Raw genomic sequence first — 25,827 nt, 5'->3', positions numbered from 1 at the left:
TGTGTGTGTGTGCGTGTGCATGTGCGTGTGCATGTGCGTGTGTGTGTGTGTGTGGGCTCTCTTACCCCCAGGCCTTCTTCCTTTGAACAGGCGCAGAACAGGTTCTTTAAAGCAATGCAAGAATTTGGGCCTGAAAGAGAGAACCAAGGAGAGATTTCATCAGATTCATCCGGTGTCCATCTGTTTATTATTATTATTATTATTATTATTATATTCGGCCTGATGACCTCATCTAGAGAATCGACACAAACAGGGCTGCATCATCTGCAAAGAGTCGGTCTGAGGAGGAATTGGTGTGGTTTCCATTCAGATGGAATGGACTCTATTACACAGTAAATGGAGCACAGGTTCTAGAAGCTACTGACAGCCATGATTCACTGCAGGGACCCATCACGTGTTGGTTAACTATTTGTTAAACTTTGCTTAAGCTAAATGAAATTCTTCAACAACGTTGAATGAAATATTTTATTCATTCCCTTATTGTCCACAGATCGGAAATATTGTGTCTTTGGCCTTTGAAAATAGCCTGTGAAGTAAAAAAAACCTATTCATTTAGCTATTTAACAATTTAGACTCATTTAACCAGTTTCAGACTCAAATACATTAGCATTTCATTACAATTCTTTGACTACCTTTTTAGATGCCTTATTCATTATCACCACACACACACATGGTAAACTTGGAGTTACTGCTTTGCAGGATACTGCAACCAATGAGGGAAGCAGGATTGATTTGGCCTTTTTCTATTAAGAGAATTGTAATCAGTCCTAAACTAGTTTTTTTCATCATCCAGGAGGGGGTGGAGAAGAGGTTCAATTAGTGTGATGTGACTTTAAAGACAGAACGTCTCGGCGTGTGTGTGTGTGTGTGTTTCTCACTTTGGGGGATCTCGGCGGGCGGCTCCACCACGGAGGGCTTCTTCAGCGCAGGTTTGAGGGGCTTCTGAGAAACTGGATGAACTGGGCTGAAGGTGGACTCCTCAGTAGAGATCTACACACACACACACACACACACACAGATACACTCAGCTCTCTTTCTGGGGACTCATTAGACAAATGGACGTCGTCCCTCGGAGGGACGACATGGAGGGAAATCAAAGGGGGGGGAACAGCAGAAGAGATCAAATGAGCACTTGGTGTAAAATATCACGGCTTTGCATGCTGGGTATCTGTGACCTACAAAATGTTGTTGCCAGGTTCTGTTAATAAAGTCTCTCTGAAGAGAGGGGACCATTGACACATAACATGTTTTGATATATAATCTGCAGTTGCCCGTTTGTAAGTTCATTAATTTTCCTTATAGACTGATGTTCCTTTTGATGTAGTTTTCATAATAATACTTGCTTAATTTCAGCAGCCTTGTGTTTTTTTGAATGTCCCCTATAGTGATGTTTAAAAGAGGGACCAAAAAAACTCAAATCAGAAATGTCCCTTTGACTCAGAAAAATAAAATCATTATTCCTGCTTCAAAAACAAGTAGTTTCAGAAGATTCTACTCCACAACAAAATAAAAGTGAAAAAATAATGATGTATGATGTAATAGCAATCAGGAGGTTTAATACAAAGGTATCAGTCAGACTAAACTAACCCGTATCACCATTCAAAAGAAGTGTGGGAAAAAAAGCCCAAGAAAGTAAATAAGCACACAGACGCACACACACACACACACACACACACACACACACCACATCCATGCCGCAGGGCGTTCTACCTCGCCACTCGCTGCAAACTGATGAGAAAGAAATGAAGACAGAAAAACAGACTGATAAATCAACACTTCGAGCACCAGGACCTGGAACCAGAGGAGCCGCTCCTCCATCTTCTTCTGTCGCACACACACACACACACACTCACACACACACACACACACACACACACACACGTTCAAACATCCACATTTATTGGCGACGGATCGAGCGTCTGAAGAGTTATTTCGTTGTGAGCTTTGTTGATCGTCCGACCCCGGCGACCTCTGACCTGGAAGCGGACCTCCAGACTGGCCCGGCGGCCGCCGTCCTTTCTGCCCGTGTCGGACGCCACTGAGAGGCGCCTCTTCTCCCCCACGGCTCGCTCCCTGATGAAGTCCAGGCGCCTGGGGCGGCCCAGCTGCAGGGAGAGCAGCGCCTGCAGCTGGGCTCGCTCAATGGAGCCCAACAGGATCATGGAGTCTGGGGGGGGGGGGAGAAGAAGGGGAGGAGAAAAAAAGCAGGAGGAGAAGAGGTAGAGGATGGAAGAGGAGGAAAACATGTAGCAGAGGAGAAAAAAAGCAGGAGGAGAAGAAGCAGAAGGAGAAGAGGAGGAGTGAGCAGCCTGCAGGAGATTTTTTACACGTGTTGCAGCACTGAGTTACACAACCAGAGCCACAATGCAGGGTGTGCAGCTACTGTGTGTGTGTGTGTGTCTGTGTGTGTGTGTGTGCGCGTGCTGCCTGCCTGTCAGTAATTGCCTCTGTGACGGTTCGTGCTGATCAGGTATTCTGTGAAATGACGCAGCTAATTGTTGCTGCGCGATGGCGTAACGCGGCCGGCTCATGAATACCAAACGTACACTTTGTCCGTGGGTCGATCCTCAGACTCAACACAACAGCTGAAGATCACTCACTCCCTGAAGTAACAAGTCGTGCTGGTTGTCGTTTTAGTGCCACGTGTTTCTGCTACTCATGTCTGCACAGATGGATCCTTGGTCTCATAAACTCTGATCCTTTAGTGAAGAAGACGGCGTCTCACCGGCCGACTCCACCAGCGCCAGCGTCTTGAGGTGACCCGTCAGCAGCACGTTGCGCAGGTCCCGGTAGCAGCATTTCAGGGAGACGTAGTGCACGTCCCGCACCATGATGTCCTCCACCCGAATGTTGTACAGCCTGAGGAAGAGGAGGGAGAGCGTTCATCGGGAGAGGAAGCGGGACCACCGATGATCAGTAGCGGGAGGGAGAAACCGCGTTGTTGGTTTCTCTCCACCTGTTGACCCGGAGCTCAGTGACCGAACCCCAACCGGCCAGAGTGCAGACAGGTGTCAGTGGGCGGAGCGCTGGGAGACAACGTTTGGTGTGTGGCGATGATGGAAATATGAGTGTGTGTGTGTCATCTTTGAGATGATTTGATTTTAAAAACTTCCTGATTTCAGTTCAAATTAACTAACATTTTTTTTTTCTCTCCTAATTACGTGCCCCCCCCCCCCCCCCCCCTCCAGGTACGTACTCGCGGTGCCCCCAGCCGAACTCGGGCAGGTAGGGCAGCTTCTTGATGCGGATGATGGAGTCGTAGAACGAGGGCTGCAGCGACTGGGCCACGACGTTGGCCAGGATCACGGCGATCATCACCGGCAGGATGTGGGAGATCTGACCGGTCAGCTCGAACACGATGATCGCCGTGGACACCGTGTGGGTGATCGCGCCCGACATGGCCGCCGCACCTTTTTTTAGGAGGGGGGGGGGGGGGCAGAAGAACACGGATGCAATTGTTCAGATCGGTGGTTTTTCAAGGTGGTGTCTGGTGCTAAGTAAAAGGGGGGTGGGGGCCGTTGAGGGGGTTTTCAGGGGCGTCATCCATCAAAATAAAGAAAAGAATGAAAGTTTTATTATTAACATCATTTCAAAAGGTACCGTTTTCACCTTCCCTCCTGCAGTAGAGAGGACAATAAGAATACATCAGATCACGCAATCCACAGAACCAAACACCCTCAATTTAATCTAGTCATCAAGATTTCAAGTCATCAATCTCCTGGCGATTATCTCTGCGCACGCCGCATCCCTCAGCACACCTTCTTCTCCTCCTGATAACCCTCAAACTTATACGAGTAATTCCACCAGATATTGAAGAAGAAGAAGAGCAACACGAAGAGCGGAGAGGCGGCGAAGGGAGCTCGACGCGGCGGATGAGTGCCGCCCAACCAATGAGGACAGAAAGAAAGCATTCAGATTAAGAGAAAGATGGTCTTTCTTGTGACTTAAGCCTGTCAAAACTATCAAAACACACTTTACTTTGGCTGCTGTTATATAACTCAACAACTTCTGTGGTCAAAAAAACACACAAGAGAAGTACTAGAAAAGGTGAGAGGAATCCGACTCACCCGCTAAGGCGTAGCTTCCCGGCACGATGGGGTAGATGGTGCCATTCGTGTTGAAGCCATCTGGGAACCAGGCTGCCATGCCTTCTCCGACCAGACGACCGAAGCCCGCCCCTGGCGGAAATCGGACAAACGGGAACAATAAGTAACGCTAAGGGCTGCGAGGCAGAAACGAGGTGTTTCAGCTGGGATGAAGTGAGACGAAACGAACGGCCCGTCTTACCGACGACAAACACCGGCATGAAGGCGCCGCAGGGCACCGGCATGGTGGTGGCCAGAGCCGACATCCAGAACTAAAGGGGGGGACAAAGACAAAGACACGGCGTGAAGAACAACATGGCGGCGATCCAGGTTGCCGAGTGGCACCATCGTTCGAGCTCATGGCGAGTATTAAACGTACGACCGACCGTTGCACCCTCGACCCCAACATCCACCACACCACCCTGAGTAAATAAATACTTTATGAAATAAATGTGGAAGCTTTTCTCACTGATAAACAAAGACTGCAACAACAACTCAAACATCTTGCTCCGTGCCCATAGACGTCTATGAGAAAATGACTGAGCTTATGGTCTCAATCTCTAGTTTAAAGTCTTCTTCAATACAGCATGATGTTCATTTAGTGAATATGTAGTAGGGGGCGCTTTAGGGCGGGGCTTCACACTGATTGACAGGTCTGTACATCCCGCCCACACAGTCTGAATATGGTCACCTACATCCTTTGGTTCATAAACCAGTGGCGGATGAAGACAACTACGCCGCTTCTCACCATAAAACCCAGTTATTCTCTCATCATACTCGAATCCTACAGTTAATAAATCCCCCCACGTTAACCCCCCCCTTCCTTCTCTCTCGTCTATAGTTAGCTGTAATTACGGCCGGTTGCCATGGTGAAGTAATGGATCTCCGTCTGTAACCTTGCACCGCCGCCATTTTCACGCCCAGCACACACACACACACACACACACACGGACGCACACAGGAAGGTGTTCACACGCGCCCACGCTCACATCCTGGCGCTGACTCATCAACAAGAATCAGCGCCGGGGCGGGGAGACACCATAGAGTTGTTCTCGGGGCGTGATCCTACGGCTTCATCCAGTAGAACCTTAATAAGAGGCAGAAGGTTTAGAGGATGTGGGAACTCATAAAGTGACTTTATTACAGAGGCTCACAATCAAATATGAAATAACACACTGCAAGTCTGTTTAAGGCAGTGACACCACCTGAAAGGTTAAAGGGTCAACAGGACAATAGATGGTAGCAGTGGGTGCCCATAAAAATGTGCACAAACATCCTTTTTATGGGCTTGTTGAACCACTAAACTCCCTCTACTTATATACCTGTACTCTCCATATAAAGAACCATGACCATGACCACACTAAATTCTTGATAGTATCTAATTGGGGGTGATGGAGGCTCATGGAGTAATGTGGTGCCCAAGGCTGGCGATTCAAATCCCGGCTGCTAAATGTGCCGTGTCGAAGTGTCCCTGAGCAAGACACTTGACCCCCCCATTGCTCCCCATGTAACGCATGGGTTTTAATGCAATGTAAGTCGCTTTGGGTAAAAGCGTCAGTTAAATGACATGTGATGTAATTGACATTATGCCAGTTCTTTTTAGCTTTAATTGGATAAAATCGTATTTGAAAGAAGTTTTCAAAAGGTTTGCTGATTATTGGTCTTCTGAGACTCTAATGTCCATTTTCTTCTTTTGAATAATAAAAACATAATGCATATTTAGATTTAGCCAGTTTTAATTCAAGCTCTGAATGCAGTGCTCACAGAGAACACACACACACACACATCAGCACACACAGCACCAGTGTGACAGTAAGTTGGCTGACGTGTCCTTATAGGACAGAAGACTTAACCATGGCAACCGTACCCATGTGATCACTGCTGGAGGAGTTGCTAATGGGTCCCCTGCAGGTGGCTCGGGGGTTACCAAGGAGACGGACTAATGGCCGCCAAGACACCGTCCGGCTCCAGAGGTTCGGGTCCGGAGTATCGCACCGTGCTCAGTGGGGGAAGAAGTACTCGTATTTCAACAAAATGTTATCCTTAATAGACTTCATGACGCAGTCGGGTTCTAAGCCCTTCTTGCTTATCAAAGCTCTTATGCCCTTTAAAGTGATACAATCAGACAGATTGCGTATAATTACGACTTTTGGTCCACATGCCCTTTATTTGCCCTTTGGGTCCTACGTGTAGCTGTTGCTAGTGTCTGATTCTGTGAAGCAGCGGTGACTCCCCCAGAGGAAGCCTCCATGTTTCATCTAACCCAGTGGTAGTGCCATAAAAACACCTACGAGGACCTTCGACCTCAGACTGAAGCTGCCATGAGCCGTGAGAGGAAGCCTACGGGCAAGAAAAGCAAGGCAGCCTTCCAGTGGGTCGTTGGTTTAAAACCCCAGGAGGGCAAAACAAGCAAAAGGGAAAGTCTTCTTCACCGAAATCCAATTAAATCCGAACCAATGGAAGCTCAAATGTAGAGAAGGTCCCTCGATATGAGGACCCATAGAGGAACAACAACTGGTTGCTTCAAAAAGAATGGAAGACAATGTCATTTCATCTCATCATCAGGCAAATAGAGTTTATTCCAATGAATGAAAGGATGTGAACGTCAGAGGAAGGTTTCCAAGGGAAACCAGTTGGATGCGTGAGGCCTGGTGGGCGCTGGAAGAGGGAACATCTCTCAGGTGAACATCGGCCTTTCATCAAACCGATATCCAACGGATTAACTGCATCTTTATCATATAATTGATCAATACTGCGCTCATTACCTGAGGGAGATTCTTGAGTTTCATCAGATTTTAACTAAGGACACAAGTTTTATTATACATTTTCAATCCAAAAAAAATGTTCTCTCGTTGGAGAACTTTAGACGACTGAGAATAACGATTTGCTTAATTATAATAATTCCTCCTTAATACCGTCGACACCTATCAAACTAACAAGGTTTACAACAACAGGTGCAGGATCGTCCTCGGTACTCATCGAGTTTCAAATGCAGGCAGTTATTTTATTTTATTTCTTTAATTTTCAGCTAAACAAATGATGAATCAATGTTAGATTTTAGGATCTCCCCTTTGCAGATCACCAGGCCGAATGAGAGGAAAAGCGAAGGCTGTCTGTGTGTGTGTGTGGGTGTGTGTGTGTGCCACATGGGACGCGCTGAATTCGTCTTTGGTCACTATGAGGACAGGAGACGCGAACACGCACACACAGGGAACGAGGTCAGAGGTCACGGGGAGAGGAGCGATGGAGCAGCACGACGTCCCTTTAGAGTGAAGCATCAGAACTGAGTGTGGACGGCACGATGGTCGCCATTATCACCTTCAGTTTCTGTGCAGCTTCAACGTTGAGTGTTACATTTAAAACCAGATAAAAATGTATTTGTAACATAACCCACTGCCTTCTGTGGTGCACCCACTCACACTCTCTTTGTGTGCTTCACACACACACACACAGTGAGGGGGACATCGACAACCTCTGTTGCTTCTGTATTTGTAAATAAATAAAATAAATAAATAAAATCACTGTTATTTAAAAGGTAACAACATCTAGATTACACATCAACCCCCCCCCCTCTTCTCCTCGCTCAGTCCTACCTTCATAAAGGTGAAGAGGAACAGGACGACGAAGACGTTGACCTGCGGGTGCGTCCAGGCATGTGCGTGTCCGATGTCGAACTCCTCGCCGATGTCCTGCTTGGCCCACGTCTGGTTGTCCAGCAGAGTGTCCAGAGTCTCCTCCACGGTCAACTGGGGGGAGGGGGGGGGGGGCATATATTGCTATATTATTATATTATAAACTCTGTACTTTTATTCAATGGTGAACTTTTCATGTTTTATTTTTAACCTCAGCTGAATCCGTCGTGACAATCGATCAAAACCCACAAAGGAACAATGTGACAGTCACATGACTCGCGGCCTCCTGTCAATCAGACGTCCTCCACAAGTCTGGGCTGGAAGCTTCTATATAACACGGGCTCTTCTCTGTTCCATGCCCGTCGACGTACATTCACTCCGACATGCGACTGAACACGCCCCCCCCCCCCCCCCCCCCACCGCCCCCCCTCCCAACCCAACGAGTCAGCGGGCTGAAGCGTTGTCACGGCGACGATTTAAGACACATAATTGAGAGCGTTTTAGGAGGAGTGGTCAGAGGCCTGGCTCACCCACTCATTACCAACGTTGTGCGTGTGTGTGTGTGTGTGTGTGTGTGTGTGTAGCTTTTATATTCACATAATCTGACGGATGAAGGGGGTGAAATTGGACAACACATACGATAAATCCACATGGTCTCTGATCTCTGCAGACTTTTGGGGTTCTACATTCGCGTGCAGAACCTACCTCGCCTGCCATGAACTGTCCGAAGCCGCGTGGGAACGTTAGTGTGGAAATCAGCAACGTGACCAGCGCCGGGTACAGCAGGCACCTGAGGGACAGGAAGTCAACGGTATCCAACAATGTAGCATGAAAACACTACCGCTATAGCACACAAGGTATTGTAAGGAAGTTACCTTGTTGCCTTGCAAGAATCGAGAAAATGAGAACAGTCATTAATGAATTGAGCTAAAACTACAAAACATCAGTTTACGGACCTTGCACAACGCAGGAGACTCACTGCCAATATTCTATTTGACGTTGGTGGGAAAACTTCCATGTTTACCCACGTTTCTCAACATAAACCACATTTTTACAAGATGACATTTGAATGCATCACGACAGAGTAATAGTTTACCTGCGGCCCAATACTCCGCTTTACTAAGTCGAGCCTGAACGCACCGTAATGCAAGTCAAGGTAAACTTGGATATGTGTGGTCGCACAGTAATCGTTCCGCTGGCTGGACCTACTTTTTCATGAGGAACGTGTTGGCGGCCTTCTGTCTCCTGACGAACCGGACAATCACCCCGTTCAGGTAGACAAACAAAGCCCCCGCGAAACCACTGGCAATGCTGCAGAGGGAGAGAACACGCACAAACGCGTGCACGTCAATAATAATCAATGAGTCGAGGCTTAAAGAAACCACGTCTCCGGGTCACACAACGCACGAGAGTAAAAGGACTTAAAGCAAACCACAAGCACCGAGCGCATTAGCTCACCCAACGACGGCGAAGGCGGGAAGCTCCTGGAGGTCAAAGGGGAAGTCGAGCCTGAAGCGTGTTTGATAAATGGCCGTGATGGTCTCTGGGGGAGGAGGACGAAGAGTGAGGAAGGAGAACTTGCTGCAGTCAGAGAGACCCCCCCACCCCCACCCCCCATCTCACTGTACAACCCAGAGACCCCCCAATAGGGGAGTTGGACGTGTCGTCGTCATGACGACACTCTTTTGGTTCGCAGCCCGACGTCTTGAAGCGCAGAGTTCGGCGTTGTGTGCGGGCCGCCATCTTGGCTTTTTGCAACCAGTGAACAGGACAGAAAATAATGTGTATCTGGACTGAGGAGGGGGGGGGAGGGACGTAGAGACCTGTCAATCAGCGAGTAGCCCCGCCCCAAAGCACCCCAAAGCTTTATAATCCATTTGACCGTAACATTTTCTGAGTTTTTCCTTCTTTAAAAGACGTTTGAGACGGGAAAGTAACCCGAGTCTTAGCGGCGTCGCAGACCTTCTACATTGTGGATTGTAGAAGGTTCTTTAAACCTATGAATCTGTTTGGGGCCTTACCTTCGTCCCGGTTCCACACGGGCAGCACTCTGTAGATGAAGGCACTGAAGGTAGCAGCAAAGAAACCTCTCCAGTAGTTCCTCACCGCGAAAAACGTGGATGTTACTTCAATACTGAACAACACTCCTGCAACACACAGAGGGAACGCCACGCATCAGACCGCCATCTTCTAAACACCATGAAGAACACGCAAAATGAACCAAGAACGCACGTCACGGTGTGGATATTCAAAAAACAATTCACTAAAGATGGATTTTAAAACGTCAAACAATGATATTTATCGTGGCAATGAAGGGGATTTTTGGCGCCCGCTGTAAGCGCCACGCGAGGTTCGCTCACCTCCGATGGGGGCGGCGAAGCAGCAGCTCATGGCGAGGGTGGAGGCCGCCGTCAGCATCTCCATGTTCCTCGACTCGTTCTGAGGACGAAGGAGTTACATTTCACCCTCTCACTTTAATGACTTCACACATACAGCGTAGCAGGTTACATTGATGTATCCTAGTTTATTATATTTGTTGTACTGTATTGTTTATATGGTGAATGTGATAAACATATTTATTCTATGCATTTCTCTTCTGGAGTGTTGCTGTAACACAATTAATAAAGGGCACACGTGTAATTGTTTATTAAAAGTTAAATATCAGAAAACGACTATAATGACAAACTCTCAATGTAAAAAATAAAATAAAAAAATAAAGCACAATCACAAAGCTGATGGAGCAACAATTATAGAATATAAATAAAGAAAAGTGGTGGATGAAGAAGCCCCCCCACTTCTCTCCAGCAGGTCCCCCATTAATGGAACAGCAGTGAGAAATAGAAAAGCGCCTCAGAGCACCACGGTGCACCCTGGGAAATTGAGTTCTATGTTTACGACCCGATCTTACTTACCTTCATTCCTACGAGACTTCTTTCAAGCGGCATGGCATAACAAGAGGTTAGTCTGTGTGTGTGTGTGTGTGTGTGTGTGTGTGTGTGTGTGTGTGTGTGTGTGAGAGAGAGAGGGAGAGCAGGATGAGCAAAGAAGAAGAAGAAGACTCACCTTGTAAAGCCCCCCGAACAGAGACATGAACCTGCTGAGCAGAGCGGCGCACAGAGTGGCGATGTGCACGAACGGACTCTGACGGGACGAGAGAGGGAACAAGTATTTTGTTACTTCGTGTGCATGTGACCCAACAACCTCAAAGGCCCAGTGAGCGTTAACATTCTGGAGCTCAGAGGGGAACCAGAAGTGAAGCATCGGAACTGGGCCTGTGTGTGTGTGTGTGTGTGTGTGTGTAGGAAGTATATTTTCCTCTCAGTAGGTCTTCAGGCTAGACAGTCTTTTGGGAGAAGCCTCATTCACCTGAAAATGTTTTCCACTAAAAAGGAAAATATACTGAAAAACAGCTATCTGCACTATATCACACACACACACACACGCACACAGCGAGGCTGGAGCGCCCACTCCCTTTGGGTTCAGACCAGAACCAGAACTCATGTGGCGCTCTCGTCACTTTGTAATTCACGCTGCAGGGGGGTGAGGGAACTACGAGGATACTACGACGATCACCGGTCACGTGACTGATGTGCACAGCGGCGTGTCGTCAGCGTAGCAGTTGGCTGGATTGACTACTCTAATATATATAAATAAATATGTACATAGCAATAAACATATAGATATATTTATTAGGGCTGTCAAAAATAGCGCGTTAACGGCGTTAATTAGCTGTTTGTTGTTAATTACGTCAATTTTTTTGACGCATTTCACGCATGCGCAGTGTGACAAATTATTCAGGTCCGGAAAGAACCTCTTCTTCTAGGGAATGCACTTCATCCTATACAACACATTACTGCCACCTGCAGGCATATGTCAGGCCGTCAGGTTCAGCAAGTTGTTTGCGCCAGAGACCCGCTCCCCCCCCCCCCCGTTCTCGCGCAGCAGAACAGAGAAGAAGAAAAGCTCCGCCCAGCAGAGCAAGAGCAGCGCTGTTCTGAAACATGCGGAGGAAGAGAAACCAATGCGATCTAAATCCTCCCAGGTATGGGAATATTTCACACTGAAATGGGGGTGGTAGCGGATTTCTTTGCAGCGCCAGTCGTTCTAATCGCCGCGCTCGACTTCAAGGTGTAACTTTTATTATTGTTCGGTCTGAAACGGCGCGCCCAGTGACGGGTGGTGCAGCAATATTGTTGTTCGGGTGGAAATCGGGAGAAAGGTCGGTCCGGGAGATTTTCGGGGGGGGCTTTGAAACATCGGGAGGGTTGACATGTCTGGTCATGTCTGGTCATCGCAGCCCTGGACCATCAGGAGCACAAACTCGCAGCAGAGTGGGATAAACTGCAGAGGCTCGAGACCCTTCTAGAGCCATGCAGGGAAATCAGTCTGTAACTTATCAAATAACATTGATTTGATTATTTTCTGGAATGAATTAAAAAATCAAATATCAATAACATATATTTATGTAAAAAATAATAATTATGATAATAATAATGATAATTATGTATCTGTGTCCTGTTATTTATCTTTAGTATGCATTTCAGAAAGAAAAAATGGTTAGGATTCAGGTGTGATTAATCATGATTAATTCACTGAAAATTCTGATTAATTTGATTAAAATTTTTAATCATTTGACACCCCTAATATTTATAGGATTAGGTTTTTAAGCAGCACGACACGACACGATGTATTCTTTATAAAAATTAGAAGCTTTTCTTCTTTTAAAGCTGAAATGTGCAGGCGGACCACAGGACAGTTGAATTATGGGTCAGCAGGTGTGAGGACTGCAGACATGAAGAGGCCAGCTGGAGAAGAGATTTTGCTTCAGAGTCACACGTAATGAGGCGGTTCTGTAATGGGAATGTTTGTGTTTCTGGAGGCCGCGCGCATGTATAGACACACACACACACACACACGGAAACATGAAAGCATCTATGAGTCATTTCAGTTCAACAAACGTCTCTTGTTGTACGAGTCATAACTTGATCGACTATTTGACAGAGTCGTGTGTGTCTGTGTGTGTGTGTGTGTGTGTGTGTGTGTGTGTGTGTTACCTCTTTGCCCAGCGGCATGCCGCTGGCCAGAGCGAAGGTGAGGCTGACGACCTTGGCCACTAAGGTTTTGAAGGACAGGTGTTCCTTCAGCACAACTCCTCTCATGATGGTCTTCATCTCTGGGATGCCGGACCCTGCAGAGGTGTGAAGAAGACGGCTTTAGCTTAGCTTAGCTTAGCACCGCTAGCCTGGGTCTACCTAATCTACTTACACTGTTCTTACACTTATTGTAAGTCGCTTTGGATAAAAGCGTCAGCTAAATGACATGTAATGTAATGTAATTATGTGGTGTCCTTTGTGGGATTTAGCATAAGACCCTTCTCCTTCCACTCTCACAACTAGCGGATGAGATGAACCTTGTCTGGTTATTAAAAATAAATTGGCAAGCTAATTTTGACTATGGAGTGTTTTTTTCCGTAATGGAACTAGTGGATTAATTCAAATCAGGCTGCAGCAGCTTATTTCAGGCCTACATGTGTCTTCTTCTGTTGCTGTGGCTCTTAAATGAGTTTTTTCCTTTTTTTTCCTTGTTGTACTTTTAAGGTTTTATTTGCATTGGTGTTTTATCTGAAGCCCTTTTGCTGAAGCGTGTTTCATAAATAATTCTTTAAGGCGGTGCCGGATATCAGGATGAAAAAAAACGTGATGTATTTCCTTTTTTATTTCCTCAGAAATAGCATTCAACATGATCATTTGTGCCCTTTTCAGTTGTAATAGTATTCTCAAAAAAGCCATTTGTGTTTGTATGCATCCTGGGAACACTTTCCTGAAATGCAGGAGAGAACTGTGCTGTAAATGTGAAAGCATGTTTGTTTGTTGTTTACAAACAAACAGAAATATACAGCCAAAGGTTACTGTAAAAAAGGATTTCGCAATTATCATTTCTTCCTTTACTTTATTTATCAGTAGCATTCAAAGTGATTCTTTTGCGTTTTTCAGGCCTGTCTGGTGTTCACGTGTTTCCTCTGTGTGTGTGTGTGTGTGTGTGTGTGTGTGTGTGGTCGTACCAACAGCTTTGGGGGCGAGGATGTGCGTGAAGCCGGCAGAGAAGATGATGAGGACCACGGGGTACGCGACCCAGGCCAGATACTGCAGGAACACGTTACTGTCCAGACCCTCGTAGATCCACTTCTGTGCTGTGGACACACACACACACACACACACACACACACATTAATGTACAACCAGGGGAGCCGTCCGATAAATTGTTTGAAGACACAATGTGTGTAGTTGTGATTATCCGATGAATGTCCGAGGGCTCGATGCGATCTCTCTCTCTCTCTATTTACCCCCCCCCCCCCCCCGGTTGGCCCCTCATTCCGAGGACTGGAATATTCTACAATATCAAATTCTCCAACTTCCTCCCTGTATCTAATGTCATCAGTACCTCCTCCTCCTTCTCTTCCTCCTCTGAAGTCACCTGCCTTTGCCTCCTCCTCATGTTCCAAACCCCACCGCCCCCCCTTACCATGTAGACACATTCCGACGAAGATGTCCATCACCCAGCTGAGCAGGCCCGTGAGGAGTCCCAGCAGGATGAGGAAGATCCAGTCCTCCCCGACCTGCGAGAACAGGAACTTCTGACAGCGCACCATGCAGTCTGCAGGGAGATAAAAGCACACGTTAAGACACCACCACATCAACGGGGGGGGCTGAAGCCATTAGTCCTTATTTAAAACCGAAACCTCTGGTTATGTTACGTGACTTATTGTTGCCTGCAGACGCACTGAAGACACATCTGAGATTTTCTCCAGTAAACACAAGAACGACTCCAGACTCCAGAAGGACATTTTCAAGGACGTGTCACGAATAAATAAACTGTTTGCTGTTTGTTTTGGAAGCCATAACAGGGTCAGACACACCTCGAGGCATGTGGCTGAAGGTTTTTCTCTTTTGGAGGGTGCTCAGCCCTTTAAATAAGACCTCAAGTATCCATTCAGGAATCACACGCACACACACACATCTCCAGCATACACAACAAATGCAACATACAAAACACAAAACACACACACTAGCCTTTGTTTGCTATCACTCCACAGGCCGTTACGCCTGAGAGAGAAGAAGCTTTGTGCACGTGTATATTTAGATTGTAATCTACTGTGTGTGTGTGTGTGTCATCCCACCTACAGGCCGTCTGTGTTCTTGGACACCTTCTGTCACTCAGACACTACTCAATGTAAATGTGTGTGTGTGTGTGCCTTTGTGCGTTCTGGTCTTTTTGGAGATGTATTTAGTTGTCTCCTAATAACCTTTTCTGCCACACACACACACACACACTGCAGACTGGTTGCTGTATTTATCCTACATGACATGCAATAAGCAGCATGCTGGTTCCCAATCCCTCTTTTTGACTCACCCTCTGCACCACTCCACCCTTCCATCCCTCCCCCCCTGATCCCCAATCACACCTCCCCTCCAACTCCCCTCTTCTTCTTCTTCTTCTACTGCTTTTTGCTAATCACATTCAACCCTTGACTTTGCCTCTCATCTCCCTCACAGGTCTAAGCTGGGGCCCTCCATTCCTCCCCCCTTCTCTCTCCTCTCTCCCCCCTCACTTTGATGTGACTCATTCAGGTTGCCTTGGATACACAGCATGAACAGGGCTGCACGCAATACCGGTTCTAAAGGTGCACCTTCCGTTCGATATGTACCGTTAATACCGGTGACACGCCATGACAACTGAGCTCTTTTTGGCAGGAGGCAGAATTTATTTCTACACATCGTCATGAAGCGGCTGGAGCTACTTGTCTTACGTGTGTTGAGAGTCAGTCATGGTTATGACTTTTTAACAACAATGAATAACCCACAACAAACACTATTTAACAGGGTAAAACACCACAACAGCTTGTGACACAAACAATTTTCAACACTAATAATTGTACATTTATAAAAATTATCCCGCCAAACTGCATGCTGGGTACTACATGTTGCTACATGAAAACACGGAAAAGACCAGAGATGCAGCAACACAACTTGTGCACAGAGAGGAGCTGTGTCCGTTTTGTTTTTGGAAAATCCGACGTAAGTTACGTTAGATCAGAAAACGATTTATTGCAAAGTCTGTCGAGCCTCTGGTGGCAACACTAGCAGCCACAACAAGCTAACACGCTAACATGCTAACTAGCTAATACGCTAACTCGCCGGCCATTCGAGAGGCGAACAGCTGTTTGCGGCCACAACAAGCTAACACGCTAACAAGCTATCTCAGGTGCCAGTTGCGAGTGTAAGCTGTTATTGCACTAGTGCTGGTGTAGGTGCTTTTATTGTGAAAGAGAGGAAGCGTTCAACGGAGATGTTTTGGGGAAGTGGAAATTTAAGTGAACCACAGAACCGAAGCACCGTTTAATTGTTTTATTATTAACCCGAAATATAGGCTACACGAGCAAGTTGGCCAGCGAGGAGCCGGGTCCTTTTCAGGGTCCATGAATTACAGTTTTTTTCGATTGCTAAACGACAGTGAGCACAACTGGAACTACATGTGCAAAACTCTAACTACAGTCTGCACAGCAGCAGCTCATGTGGACCAAACTCTAGTTCATTTTTCATTGCTTGAACACAGTTTTCAAAACTCTACACACTTATCCCATGACTTTAACCACAACCTGCACAACACTGTGGATTTACAGCACTTTTTTCAAATGCTAACACACTGCTGTCAAAACTGTGAACCACACATTCAAAACAGAATAGATTTCAGCCTTGTGCCTTTCAAACACTGCTGATTGCAATTTCAGCTGAAAGGCTAAGCAGGTGTCTTGTTTTAGACTTGTTATTGAACACACACAAAATATATATATATATATATATACACAGGTAAAGCCCAGAAAGACTAATTTTGGAAATGGAACAAGGAAGACGGGTTCGTGGAGGGAGAAGGGTGGCAGGGAGAGGGCGGGTTCGTGGAGGGAGACAAAGAAGACAAAGAGCTGCTATTTCAGATGAAATAAGGGCTACACTTATAGACCATGTCGTGAACCATGGTCTCTCATTGAGAGAGGCAGGGTTGAGGTTGCAACCCAATCTGCAAAGATCCACAGTGGCATCTGTAATGCGAATTTTCCATCATACAAACAGGTGAGAGTTACATCCTTACAGTAAATGAAAACATTACAGGAATTTATTTTGTATTGCAATTATGGAATATTTACACAAATATATATTACAGTAAGTTTGACTGTAAAATATATTTTTACAACAGGACCCAAAGGCTGCCCCCAACAGGAGGAAGAGCAAAAATATTTTCAGATGCGCAGGAAAATGCTATTGTTGACATGGTTGTTAACAATGCAATAAAACTGCGGGAGATTCAAGATAGAGTGCAGCACAACAACTATTGCTCGAGTCCTACAGAAACACCAAGTTACAATGAAACAGTTATACACTGTACCGTTCGAGAGGAACAGTGAACGGGTAAAAGAGCAAAGATACCAATATGTCCAGGTAAGACGTCTGAGGTTACATACACAGCTATTACTGTAAAAATATTTACAGTAAAAAAACCACTAGCATTACTACAGTTACGTAAACTGTGCACTTACTGTTTTTCAGAGAGTAATGGAGGTGGAAGCACTGGAAACACCACATTCATTTGTATTTATCGATGAAGCTGGATTTAACCTTGCCAAAACACGGCGCAGAGGAAGGAATGTTATAGGTCAAAGGGCCACTGTGGAGGTTCCAGGCCAAAGGGGGGGAAATATAACCATGTGTGCTGCAATGGCCAATGATGGTTTGCTTCTCAACACACCACTCATTGGCTCATACAACACAGAAAGGCTTATAGCTTTCCTAGAACAGCTCTATGCTCAGCTAGTGCCAGCAGAACAGGGGGAGCCAGTAAGAAACCCCCAAGTTTTTGTCATAGTTTGCGATAACGTTGCTTTTCACCACTCTGCCGCTGTCACAGATTGGTTTGCAGCACATCGCAGATTTATGGTTGTGTACCTGCCTGCATATTCACCCTTCCTCAACCCAATAGAGGAGTTTTTCTCTGCCTGGAGGTGGAAAGTGTTTGATCACCACCCACATGACCAAATGTCTCTTTTGGAAGCCATGCGTGCCGGATGTGAGGCCACAAGTCCAGAGGACTGCCAGGGATGGATAAGGCACTCCAGAAGGTTCTTCCCCAGGTGCATGGCAAGAGAGAACATTAGATGTGATGTTGACGAAAACCTGTGGCCTGATGCTAGAGAGAGGCAGGATTAGCCCCTCAATTATTTGTTAGAATTAAAGTATGTACTTTTAGTTTCTACCTTTTTTTTCTCATTACTGTAATTCTGTAAATTACAGTACAGACTATTGAAGCAAACTGCTAATTTTCATTTATCTCAAAGAATTGTTATGTTCTAAAAATGTAAATAAAATAAATCATGTGAAAGAATGTCAATCTTTTCATTGAAGAAAATATTACTTTCTATGAAGTCACTGAAATTGTTCAAAATTTAGTATTTTCTGTATTTGGTGTTTGATGCTAGTGTTTTTACTCTCAGTGTGTTCTGAGTGACAGTGTGTGTTATCTCAGTGAGGGTTGTGCATAGTGTTTGGCTGCACTGAGCCTGTTTTGAGCCATGTGTTAAGAGTTATGTTGCTTGGAGTGAGTTTTGCAGGTGATGTGAACTGTTTAGCTCAGGTGACTGTTGGTAGTGCAGACTGTAGTTAGAGTTTTGCACATGTAGTTCCAGTTGTGCTCACTGTCGTTTAGCAATCGAAAAAAACTGTAATGTGTTTACTTGAAAAAGCAATACGGTGATACACCGGGATACCGCCAGAATTCTTAATACCGTGATATGGATTTTTGGCCGTACCGTGCAGCCCTTTGAAGGGAGTCGGCGTTAGAGGGTAAAGTACTGACTGACTTATATTATTAACCTTTGTTTGTATACATCCATTTATTCTATATAAAGAGAGATGCTTTACAACAGATTCATTAAAGCTTCTAAAAAGTTCCACCATCTCCACCACAACTGAAGCGCCCCCCCCCCCCCCACGTTAATGTCTGGTATGTGCTAATGAGACGTAAAAAGGTGGGGATGTTTATGCAAATGAGATGTTCGGGCACGGGCGTGTTGCATTCAATCACAGCGTTTGTCTTATGGCGGCAGTACAATGTCTGCTTAATGAGGCGGAAAGGTGCAGCACACACACACACACACACACACACACATATACGGGGGGGGGGGGGGGTGTAAAAGCAGCCTCTGCCACCGCTTCCAAACAGTCAGACGTGTACGCTTAATGTTTCTTGAGGGGACTTTTTTTTACCATAATATTAATATATAATATTGTGACCGTATTGGGCCTAATCGGGGGGCCATTCCCCACTAAGTGACTCAGAGGCCGGTTGATGACCCGAGTGCATCTCAAGCGCAAATGGATCCGGCCTCCGGTTAGGCTCCTGCTAACTGGAGTATTTAAAAGTTTAATGAAATGTTAAAACGGACTACCAGGACGACAAAATGCTTTTCACCAGGTCCATCATGTGAGAAGAAATTAACGTCAAAAAGATAAACTGCTGCGGGCCGACATGCATGTTTCTTTCAGCATTAAAAGAAAATTCGAGGACCCAAAATGATGATTGAAAAAAACATGGACACAATAATGAGAAACCGAAATTAGCTCTGCATCATTTCTGCGGTGGCGGGTAGACACGGACACACACACACACACATGGACACACACACACGGACACACACACACACACATGGACACACACACACACGGACACACACACGGCAGATGGTGGCACTGATGATGACAGCGAGAGTGCATCAACGTGTGTGTGTGTGTCCGTGTGTGTGTGTGTCTGTGTGTGTGTGTCCGTGTGTGTGTGTGTCCGTGTGTGTGTGTGTGTCACACGGGGGAGACGTAAGACGTTTCATTTCCCCGATGAAAGCCCAGTGAACCTGCTTCTCTTTCTCCATCTCGGGTTGATTTTTATCAATCCACAATCCTCCAGGATTCACCCCCCCCTTTTTACTCCCCCTTTTCTTTCATTCCTTCCCGCCCCCCCCCCCCCCCCGCTTCTTTTTTAGTTCCTAAGTCCCTCCTTCCTCCCCTCATCGAGTCCTCCTCCTTTCCGCTCTGCATCCGAACGTCCGTTTCTCTGTCTCCCTCTTTTTGTTTTTACCCCCCCCCCACCCCCCGCAGCCCATCTCCGCTGTAGCAGAGTCAGCACTTCCGTTCTGCAGTGCTCTGCAGACACACAAACACGCTTCAATTTGCACTTTCATGCCGTGGTGTGAAACAATGTCAGAGCATCTCCCTCATTTGCATTTGTTCCAACACGGCACAGACGTGTGTGTGGTGCACATGCACACGTTTATCTGCTGTGTGTGTTCATGCATACAAACATGTTCAAGTGGTGAAATGAGGCAAAAACACCATCCGTCTCTCATGGACTAGAGGGGGGAAAGTTGCCGAAACACACTGCGCACAGTTGATGAAAGAACCTGATGCGTGTTTGTGTGTGTGTGTGTGTGTGTGTGTGTGTGTGTGTGTGTGCAAGCGTGAGAGTGTGTGTGTGTGTGTCAATGGAACATTCATCTGTTTTTAAGGAGAAGAAAATAAACATTGATCATCAGGCTTGTCTGCAGCTTGCACTGCCTAATCAGAACCATCCATCACGACGCACACACACACACACACACTTTCAGAGGTCTCTATATTACTTTCCATTAGTGCTTGGTGAGGGGGGGCTGTAATAGGGGAAGGGCTTGAAGAGTTAGTCTTTTTTCTGGCGTGGAGACACAGAGGTTTGTCATGTTGGCCGTTGATTAATATGAAGCCACACACACACACACACACACACAGTTGGACACACACACACAGTCAAACGGCATCACCTCGGTCACATCAGCTGACGTATGCATCAGCAAACACGTTAATGTCATCAAAAACTCTTCTCCAGGTCGGGATACAAACCTGCAAAGTATGGGGAAATGTGTGTGTGCGTGTGTGTGTGTGCGTGTGTGTGCGTGTGTGTGTGTGTGTGTGCGTGTGTGTGCGTGTGTGTGCGTGTCTGTGCGTGTGTGTGTGTGTTCAGGATGGTTAGACAGTAATAACTCAACACGGGGCTCAGATGGACGGAGACGGAGGGATTGTACCCGATGGAGAGGAGGAGGTGGAGGAGGAGGAGGAGGTGGAGGTGATGGATGGCAGTCAGGGAGAGAAGTGAAGAGAGCATAGTGGAGGGAAGGATTGGAGAGGGCACGGGGGTGGGGGGGTGGGGGGGGGGAGTTGGACACCGACTCATTTGTAGCCTTCTATGTCCGATAATCAATTTTACAGCGAGGGAATCCGGCTGGGAGAGCCAACGCAAAACAAGTAACAATTAATGACGGCATTATAAAAATATCGCACACAGCGTATTGATTCATGAAAGTGGAGCTTGAAGTCTGTGCAAAGAGAGACATGAAGCCGGGTCGTGGATCTCCAGACAGACGTACAGCAGAACTGCTTCATGAACTGAAAATAAATCAATTTTATGAAAAAAAAGAAAATAATTTCTATCCCGTCTTTTATTGGTGTATTATATTAATGGCAGAAAGTCATCTTTTTAAGTTTCAAGCCGTTGGACTTCAACTTTTACGACTTTAAGGTATTTTCTGAACTTTTAAACTCACATGTGTTCGTACGATGATTTAAAACTTGATTGAGTTTGGTGAGCGTGTAGCGCTGCATCCATTATGAACTCATCAATTAAATTACACTTAAAAACAGATTTTCAAGGTGAATTCACCTCAAATGGAAAGTTATATATTTGTAGTAAGTGAATTGAATATACTTAAAGGATCACTTAATATCCCTCAATTCAAGCATAAAACATGACAAAATAAATCATATATTTTTTAAAAACACCCGTGTCTGTCTCTGCTTGCCAATGTTGCCAAAAAACATTTTTGTAAAATCACCGGCGCCTCAGAACGGCTGCATAAATACGAAACATGACGTCACCATTTTAAACCCGCTATGGGAACAATCTTGGCTCAACATGCGGACAACAAAAATCAATGAATGCTGCCAACACAACGTGTGTGCGTGCTGACTAAGACACACACAGACACACACTCTGCCCGAGTGGCACTGAATCAAATATTGATCAGTGGCCCCAAGTCTCTTTGATCTATTAAGTGAGTGAAAGTACACAGAACACATGGCGGAACTACACAAGTATGTTAAAGTGTGTGCGCGTTGGACATCGGGCGGATGTTAAGATGTCATTCACACACGGCTGGTAGCTGTGTGTGAATGACATGCGTGCGTTGGACTCTGGTTGCCAGGCTGCGCTGCCCTCGGTGACTTGATGGATGCGGTCCGCGGCGAAGGCTTGCGAATACGTGCGTCCTAACGTATAATCCAGAGACTGTTTGTTGTTTTTGTTTTACAGTCAAATAAAGTTAATTCAGAAATGTTCCAATCCGGCTGAGATTCTCTGATCCTCGTTAAACGTCCGTGACAACGTGTCAGAAAGGATCAGAGGGCACGCCGCCTAATTGGCAACACTGTTAGTGTCACCGCTTAACGAGCGTGTGTGTTGGTGTGAGTTTGTGTGCGTGTGTGTGTGTGTGTCCCTTCACCAGTGTGGCAATTCCCCACCTGCACCGATCGGTTAGCTTCTCTGGTCTGCCATTTTAAATCCAGCTTTTCAATCACTTTTCAATCACGCCGGCGACGGAGTGTTACAGACGGGGGTCGGGGGGAGACGAAATGGAAAAAGAAAGAAAAGAGAAGGTAAAGAAGACGAGAGCCAGCTTCGGAAATACACGAGGCCAAAGGGCCAAAATGACCCCAAGAAGAATCATTTTGCCCCAGACATCAATAATTAAAACTTAGTTAACAAAAACATCGTAGCCGTAAAGGCCCGGTCCAGTTGCCATTGCATTTCTTGATTCTTGCTTTAACTGGTGTGTGCGGAGAGTATTTATTTGTAAAAAGCAGCGCTTCTTAATCCGACCTGTGAGTGACGGAGAGCAAATGCAGCCCGCGTCACCATCTCTGGTTCAAGAGAAAAAATCCCATTGACCACCGAATGAAAATGGAAGATAGATTAGCTTCGGGTGGAGGAAGACCACAAGAGAACCACACGCACTTTTTGCAGGGCTCTCGAGGGACTCAAACTTGCCGACAACGAATTGACAACGTTGTTGTCAACCAGAACCGCGAATTATTCTGCTGACTTTATCAAGGGGAGCGAAAATATCAAGATAAGATAAGATAAGTGCTAATTATCTTGAAATTCTTTAACTGCCTGGGTCAAAAGCCCGTTACGTTAGTTAGCTAAGATTGGATAGCTCAGATTAGCTATTCACCTTCAACGTTAGCTACAAAGGTTTGCTAGCTAGCTAACGTTAGCTAACCTCAGACAGAGTGCGGTCAGTGAGATATTTCTCCTAAGTTACTGCCATCTTTACAGCCATCTTTACAGCCAATCCTCTATTTGGGTAAAATACAATTAGTTTAGACTGCAGTTGAAGGTTCAAATGTGTTGTTCTTTGTTTTTACAGAAGCATGGAGTAATCCGCTCCATAACAGAGACAACTGGAAGCTGTTAATTGGATGCAAAGAAAACGTTCTGAAGAATTGCTTCACATATTGCTTAACACGAGAAACTACAAAAGATTAAATGTTATTGTTTTAAAAAATGCCCCTAATTTTTCATAAAATGACCCTGGTTTTCAGTCAGTGGGGGCAAAAATTGCCCCCGAAATAATATATAAATTTCCTACCCTGACGAGAGCATGTGTGCAATTGTTGTTCACTAAGGTGCCTGACGGTCACCATGGCAACATGTGGCGCCATGCTAAGCTCCTGCTGACATCACACCTGTTAAAGCGAAACGCTGTGCGTGTGTGCGTCTTGTGTGCTGTGTGTGTCCTGGAACCAATTAAATGACATAGCGGCGCGGTTGAACTGACAGCGTATATATTTCATCACCTTATGGACACGGCTGCTAACAATGCGTGTGTGCGTTTGCATGCATGTGTGTGTTTGTCCATCCATGCGGGAGCCTATGAAATCAGCAGCGAGAGCAGCTTGGAGCATTGGCGGTTTAAGACAAAAAACACACCCAACCACACTTATAGTTCTAAATGCTGCACACACACACACAGCAACAGACACAAAGAGTCATGTCACTATTGAAACGTTTTTCCATACAGCTGAATTTTTTGACCACTCCCTCTCTCATAAGGGCCGAATAGTATTGCTCCGTGCATGTGCAGAGTTGGTTTTTCATTAACAACCATGTACATATATATATATATATAAAAACGCTAGCCCCCCCATGTCCTCCGTGTCCTAGGTGACCTGGCGGTGGAACTCACTGCGACACTTGGCGCAGCGTCCCTTGTTGTTCTCCAGCCGCCGCTGGCCGCTCTCGCTCAGCCGGGCCGCCTCCTCTTTGGTGTACGCCCCGAGCTCCTGGGTGTAGTGGCCATACTTCTGGAGAGCAAAAAGGGGGGGGGGGGGGGCATTAGTGAGCACACTCAATTTAACACAGAACCAAGTGTTAGTTGGAATGAGGGACGTAGAGACGCTGTATTCGTCAACCTGTCAATCACATTTAAGCCCCGTCCTACTTTGAGGTCTGTTTGACTCTAAGCCAAGGGTCATTTTCTCCCTCAGGTTTCTCCCAGGTGAAGGGAGTTTTACCTGTGCCGATGTGATGGTTTTGGGACAAGATGCTGCATGATTACAGACTGTAAAGCTCCTTGAGGCTGATTTTTCATTTCGTGTTGAACAAAATAAAATAATTTGAATTGAATAAACACACATTGACCAGAGAAATCTGCAATTGAGGCAACTCCCTTAACACAAGAATCATCGAGTGACGATCAGGGAGACGGAGCTGATTTCATATACTATATAAAACTATCCCCATTCAAGTGATCTGTTTACAGAATCTGAAATGAAGTTGCAATGATTCTGAAAAATGGGCTACAAACACAGAATTCTAAACTAACTTGTCCATGTTGTTGCTGCACTTATAATTTCATATTTTATTTTTCCAAAATGAATTTTATTTTTGTTTTCTGTTTTTGTATAGGAAAGGTGTTACATGTATAGTGTTACTGTGATACTGATATTAATAAATGTGTTGTCCTTGTAAAGGGCTGTTGACAGGACAACTGTGACTAAGAGTGTAAACTTGTACTTTTTCAAATTACCCTGAAGAGACGAAACAGGTTGAAAATTGTCGTCTATTCGTAGACGTTGAAAAGACGTCTATTTTTAGACCCATTTTCAACGTGATTTTTAATATTGGTGATAAACTTACAAATGTGGACGTCGTTTCTTTTTAAACCTATAAGATAATTCTATAGCACAAAGTAGAGGACGAAGTTTTACCGTATTAAAAATCACGTCGAAATGTGGTCTAAACATAAGCCTGGCTTTTTTTGTTGTTGTTGTTGATCCACGCGGAGCGGCACCGCGCGCCGCGTTGCGGCTCCGCGCAGGAGCGGCACAGCGCGCTCCACGCGGCAACGCGGCGCGCGATGTGACCGGCGGCCAAAGTTCAGTCCAACTTACCAGAGTTTGTTCATACTGCAGCGGCCGCAGTTCGGACCCGTCCCCTGCCATGGCTGCCCGTCTCCGCCCGGCGGCTTGATGACGCGCGTTCGGCTTTGGAAGTGAGAGGAAGCCCCGATCTCTCTCTCTCTCTTCGTATGCGTGAGGTGCGTGAGGTGCGTGAGCAGTGGTTAACGCATGGCGCTGACTTCAGATGGCGTGCCGGTTCTTCGTTTTAAAGCCTCTCGGGACTTAGCAGGTTCCGAAGGTGGAATCGACCCCGCCCACCTGGAACAAGGTCTCAATCAAACTACCAGGAACTTAGGAATTTTTTTGTTTACATATAAATAAGGTGAACAGGACTAGCACCAATAAGACCACGTGATGTGAGTTACCTGAGTCCAGGTAGGATCTATCCTCCACCACACTTCTCTGGATGATCATTAACCACTCTGGACATTCTTGTCATCAGAACAAATGATTTCAGGATGAATCAAGTATGTTTTTGATTCGCTGCAGTCTTTTTCATTTGAAAACGACTCTCTTGAC

The 25,827-nt window shown here is 45.9% G+C and overlaps 1 protein-coding gene across 1 annotated transcript in view; it reads right to left on the bottom strand.

Annotated features, from left to right (window-relative positions):
* The window catches only part of LOC119195541 (chloride channel protein 2-like), a 34,732-nt gene extending 9,382 nt beyond the window's left edge, over window positions 1-25,350 (bottom strand). Inside the window, exons 1-19 of the mRNA XM_062561626.1 lie at window positions 25,300-25,350; window positions 24,093-24,210; window positions 14,240-14,371; window positions 13,779-13,907; window positions 12,772-12,905; window positions 10,781-10,858; window positions 10,078-10,156; window positions 9,739-9,864; window positions 9,176-9,260; window positions 8,927-9,028; window positions 8,423-8,507; window positions 7,679-7,831; window positions 4,288-4,357; window positions 4,068-4,178; window positions 3,197-3,410; window positions 2,726-2,859; window positions 1,977-2,167; window positions 879-990; window positions 66-130 (exon numbers count right to left, since the gene is read on the bottom strand). Of these exons, the coding sequence (XP_062417610.1) occupies window positions 66-130; window positions 879-990; window positions 1,977-2,167; window positions 2,726-2,859; window positions 3,197-3,410; window positions 4,068-4,178; window positions 4,288-4,357; window positions 7,679-7,831; window positions 8,423-8,507; window positions 8,927-9,028; window positions 9,176-9,260; window positions 9,739-9,864; window positions 10,078-10,156; window positions 10,781-10,858; window positions 12,772-12,905; window positions 13,779-13,907; window positions 14,240-14,371; window positions 24,093-24,210; window positions 25,300-25,350 (2,169 nt within the window). The remainder of the gene's footprint in view (window positions 1-65; window positions 131-878; window positions 991-1,976; window positions 2,168-2,725; window positions 2,860-3,196; window positions 3,411-4,067; window positions 4,179-4,287; window positions 4,358-7,678; window positions 7,832-8,422; window positions 8,508-8,926; window positions 9,029-9,175; window positions 9,261-9,738; window positions 9,865-10,077; window positions 10,157-10,780; window positions 10,859-12,771; window positions 12,906-13,778; window positions 13,908-14,239; window positions 14,372-24,092; window positions 24,211-25,299) is intronic.
* Between the last annotated feature and the right edge of the window lie 477 nt (window positions 25,351-25,827).

The sequence above is a fragment of the Pungitius pungitius genome, chromosome 3 (assembly GCF_949316345.1).
Source record: "Pungitius pungitius chromosome 3, fPunPun2.1, whole genome shotgun sequence".
NCBI classification, from domain to species: domain Eukaryota; kingdom Metazoa; phylum Chordata; class Actinopteri; order Perciformes; family Gasterosteidae; genus Pungitius; species Pungitius pungitius.
This window is presented reverse-complemented; position numbering and strand designations above follow the sequence as displayed.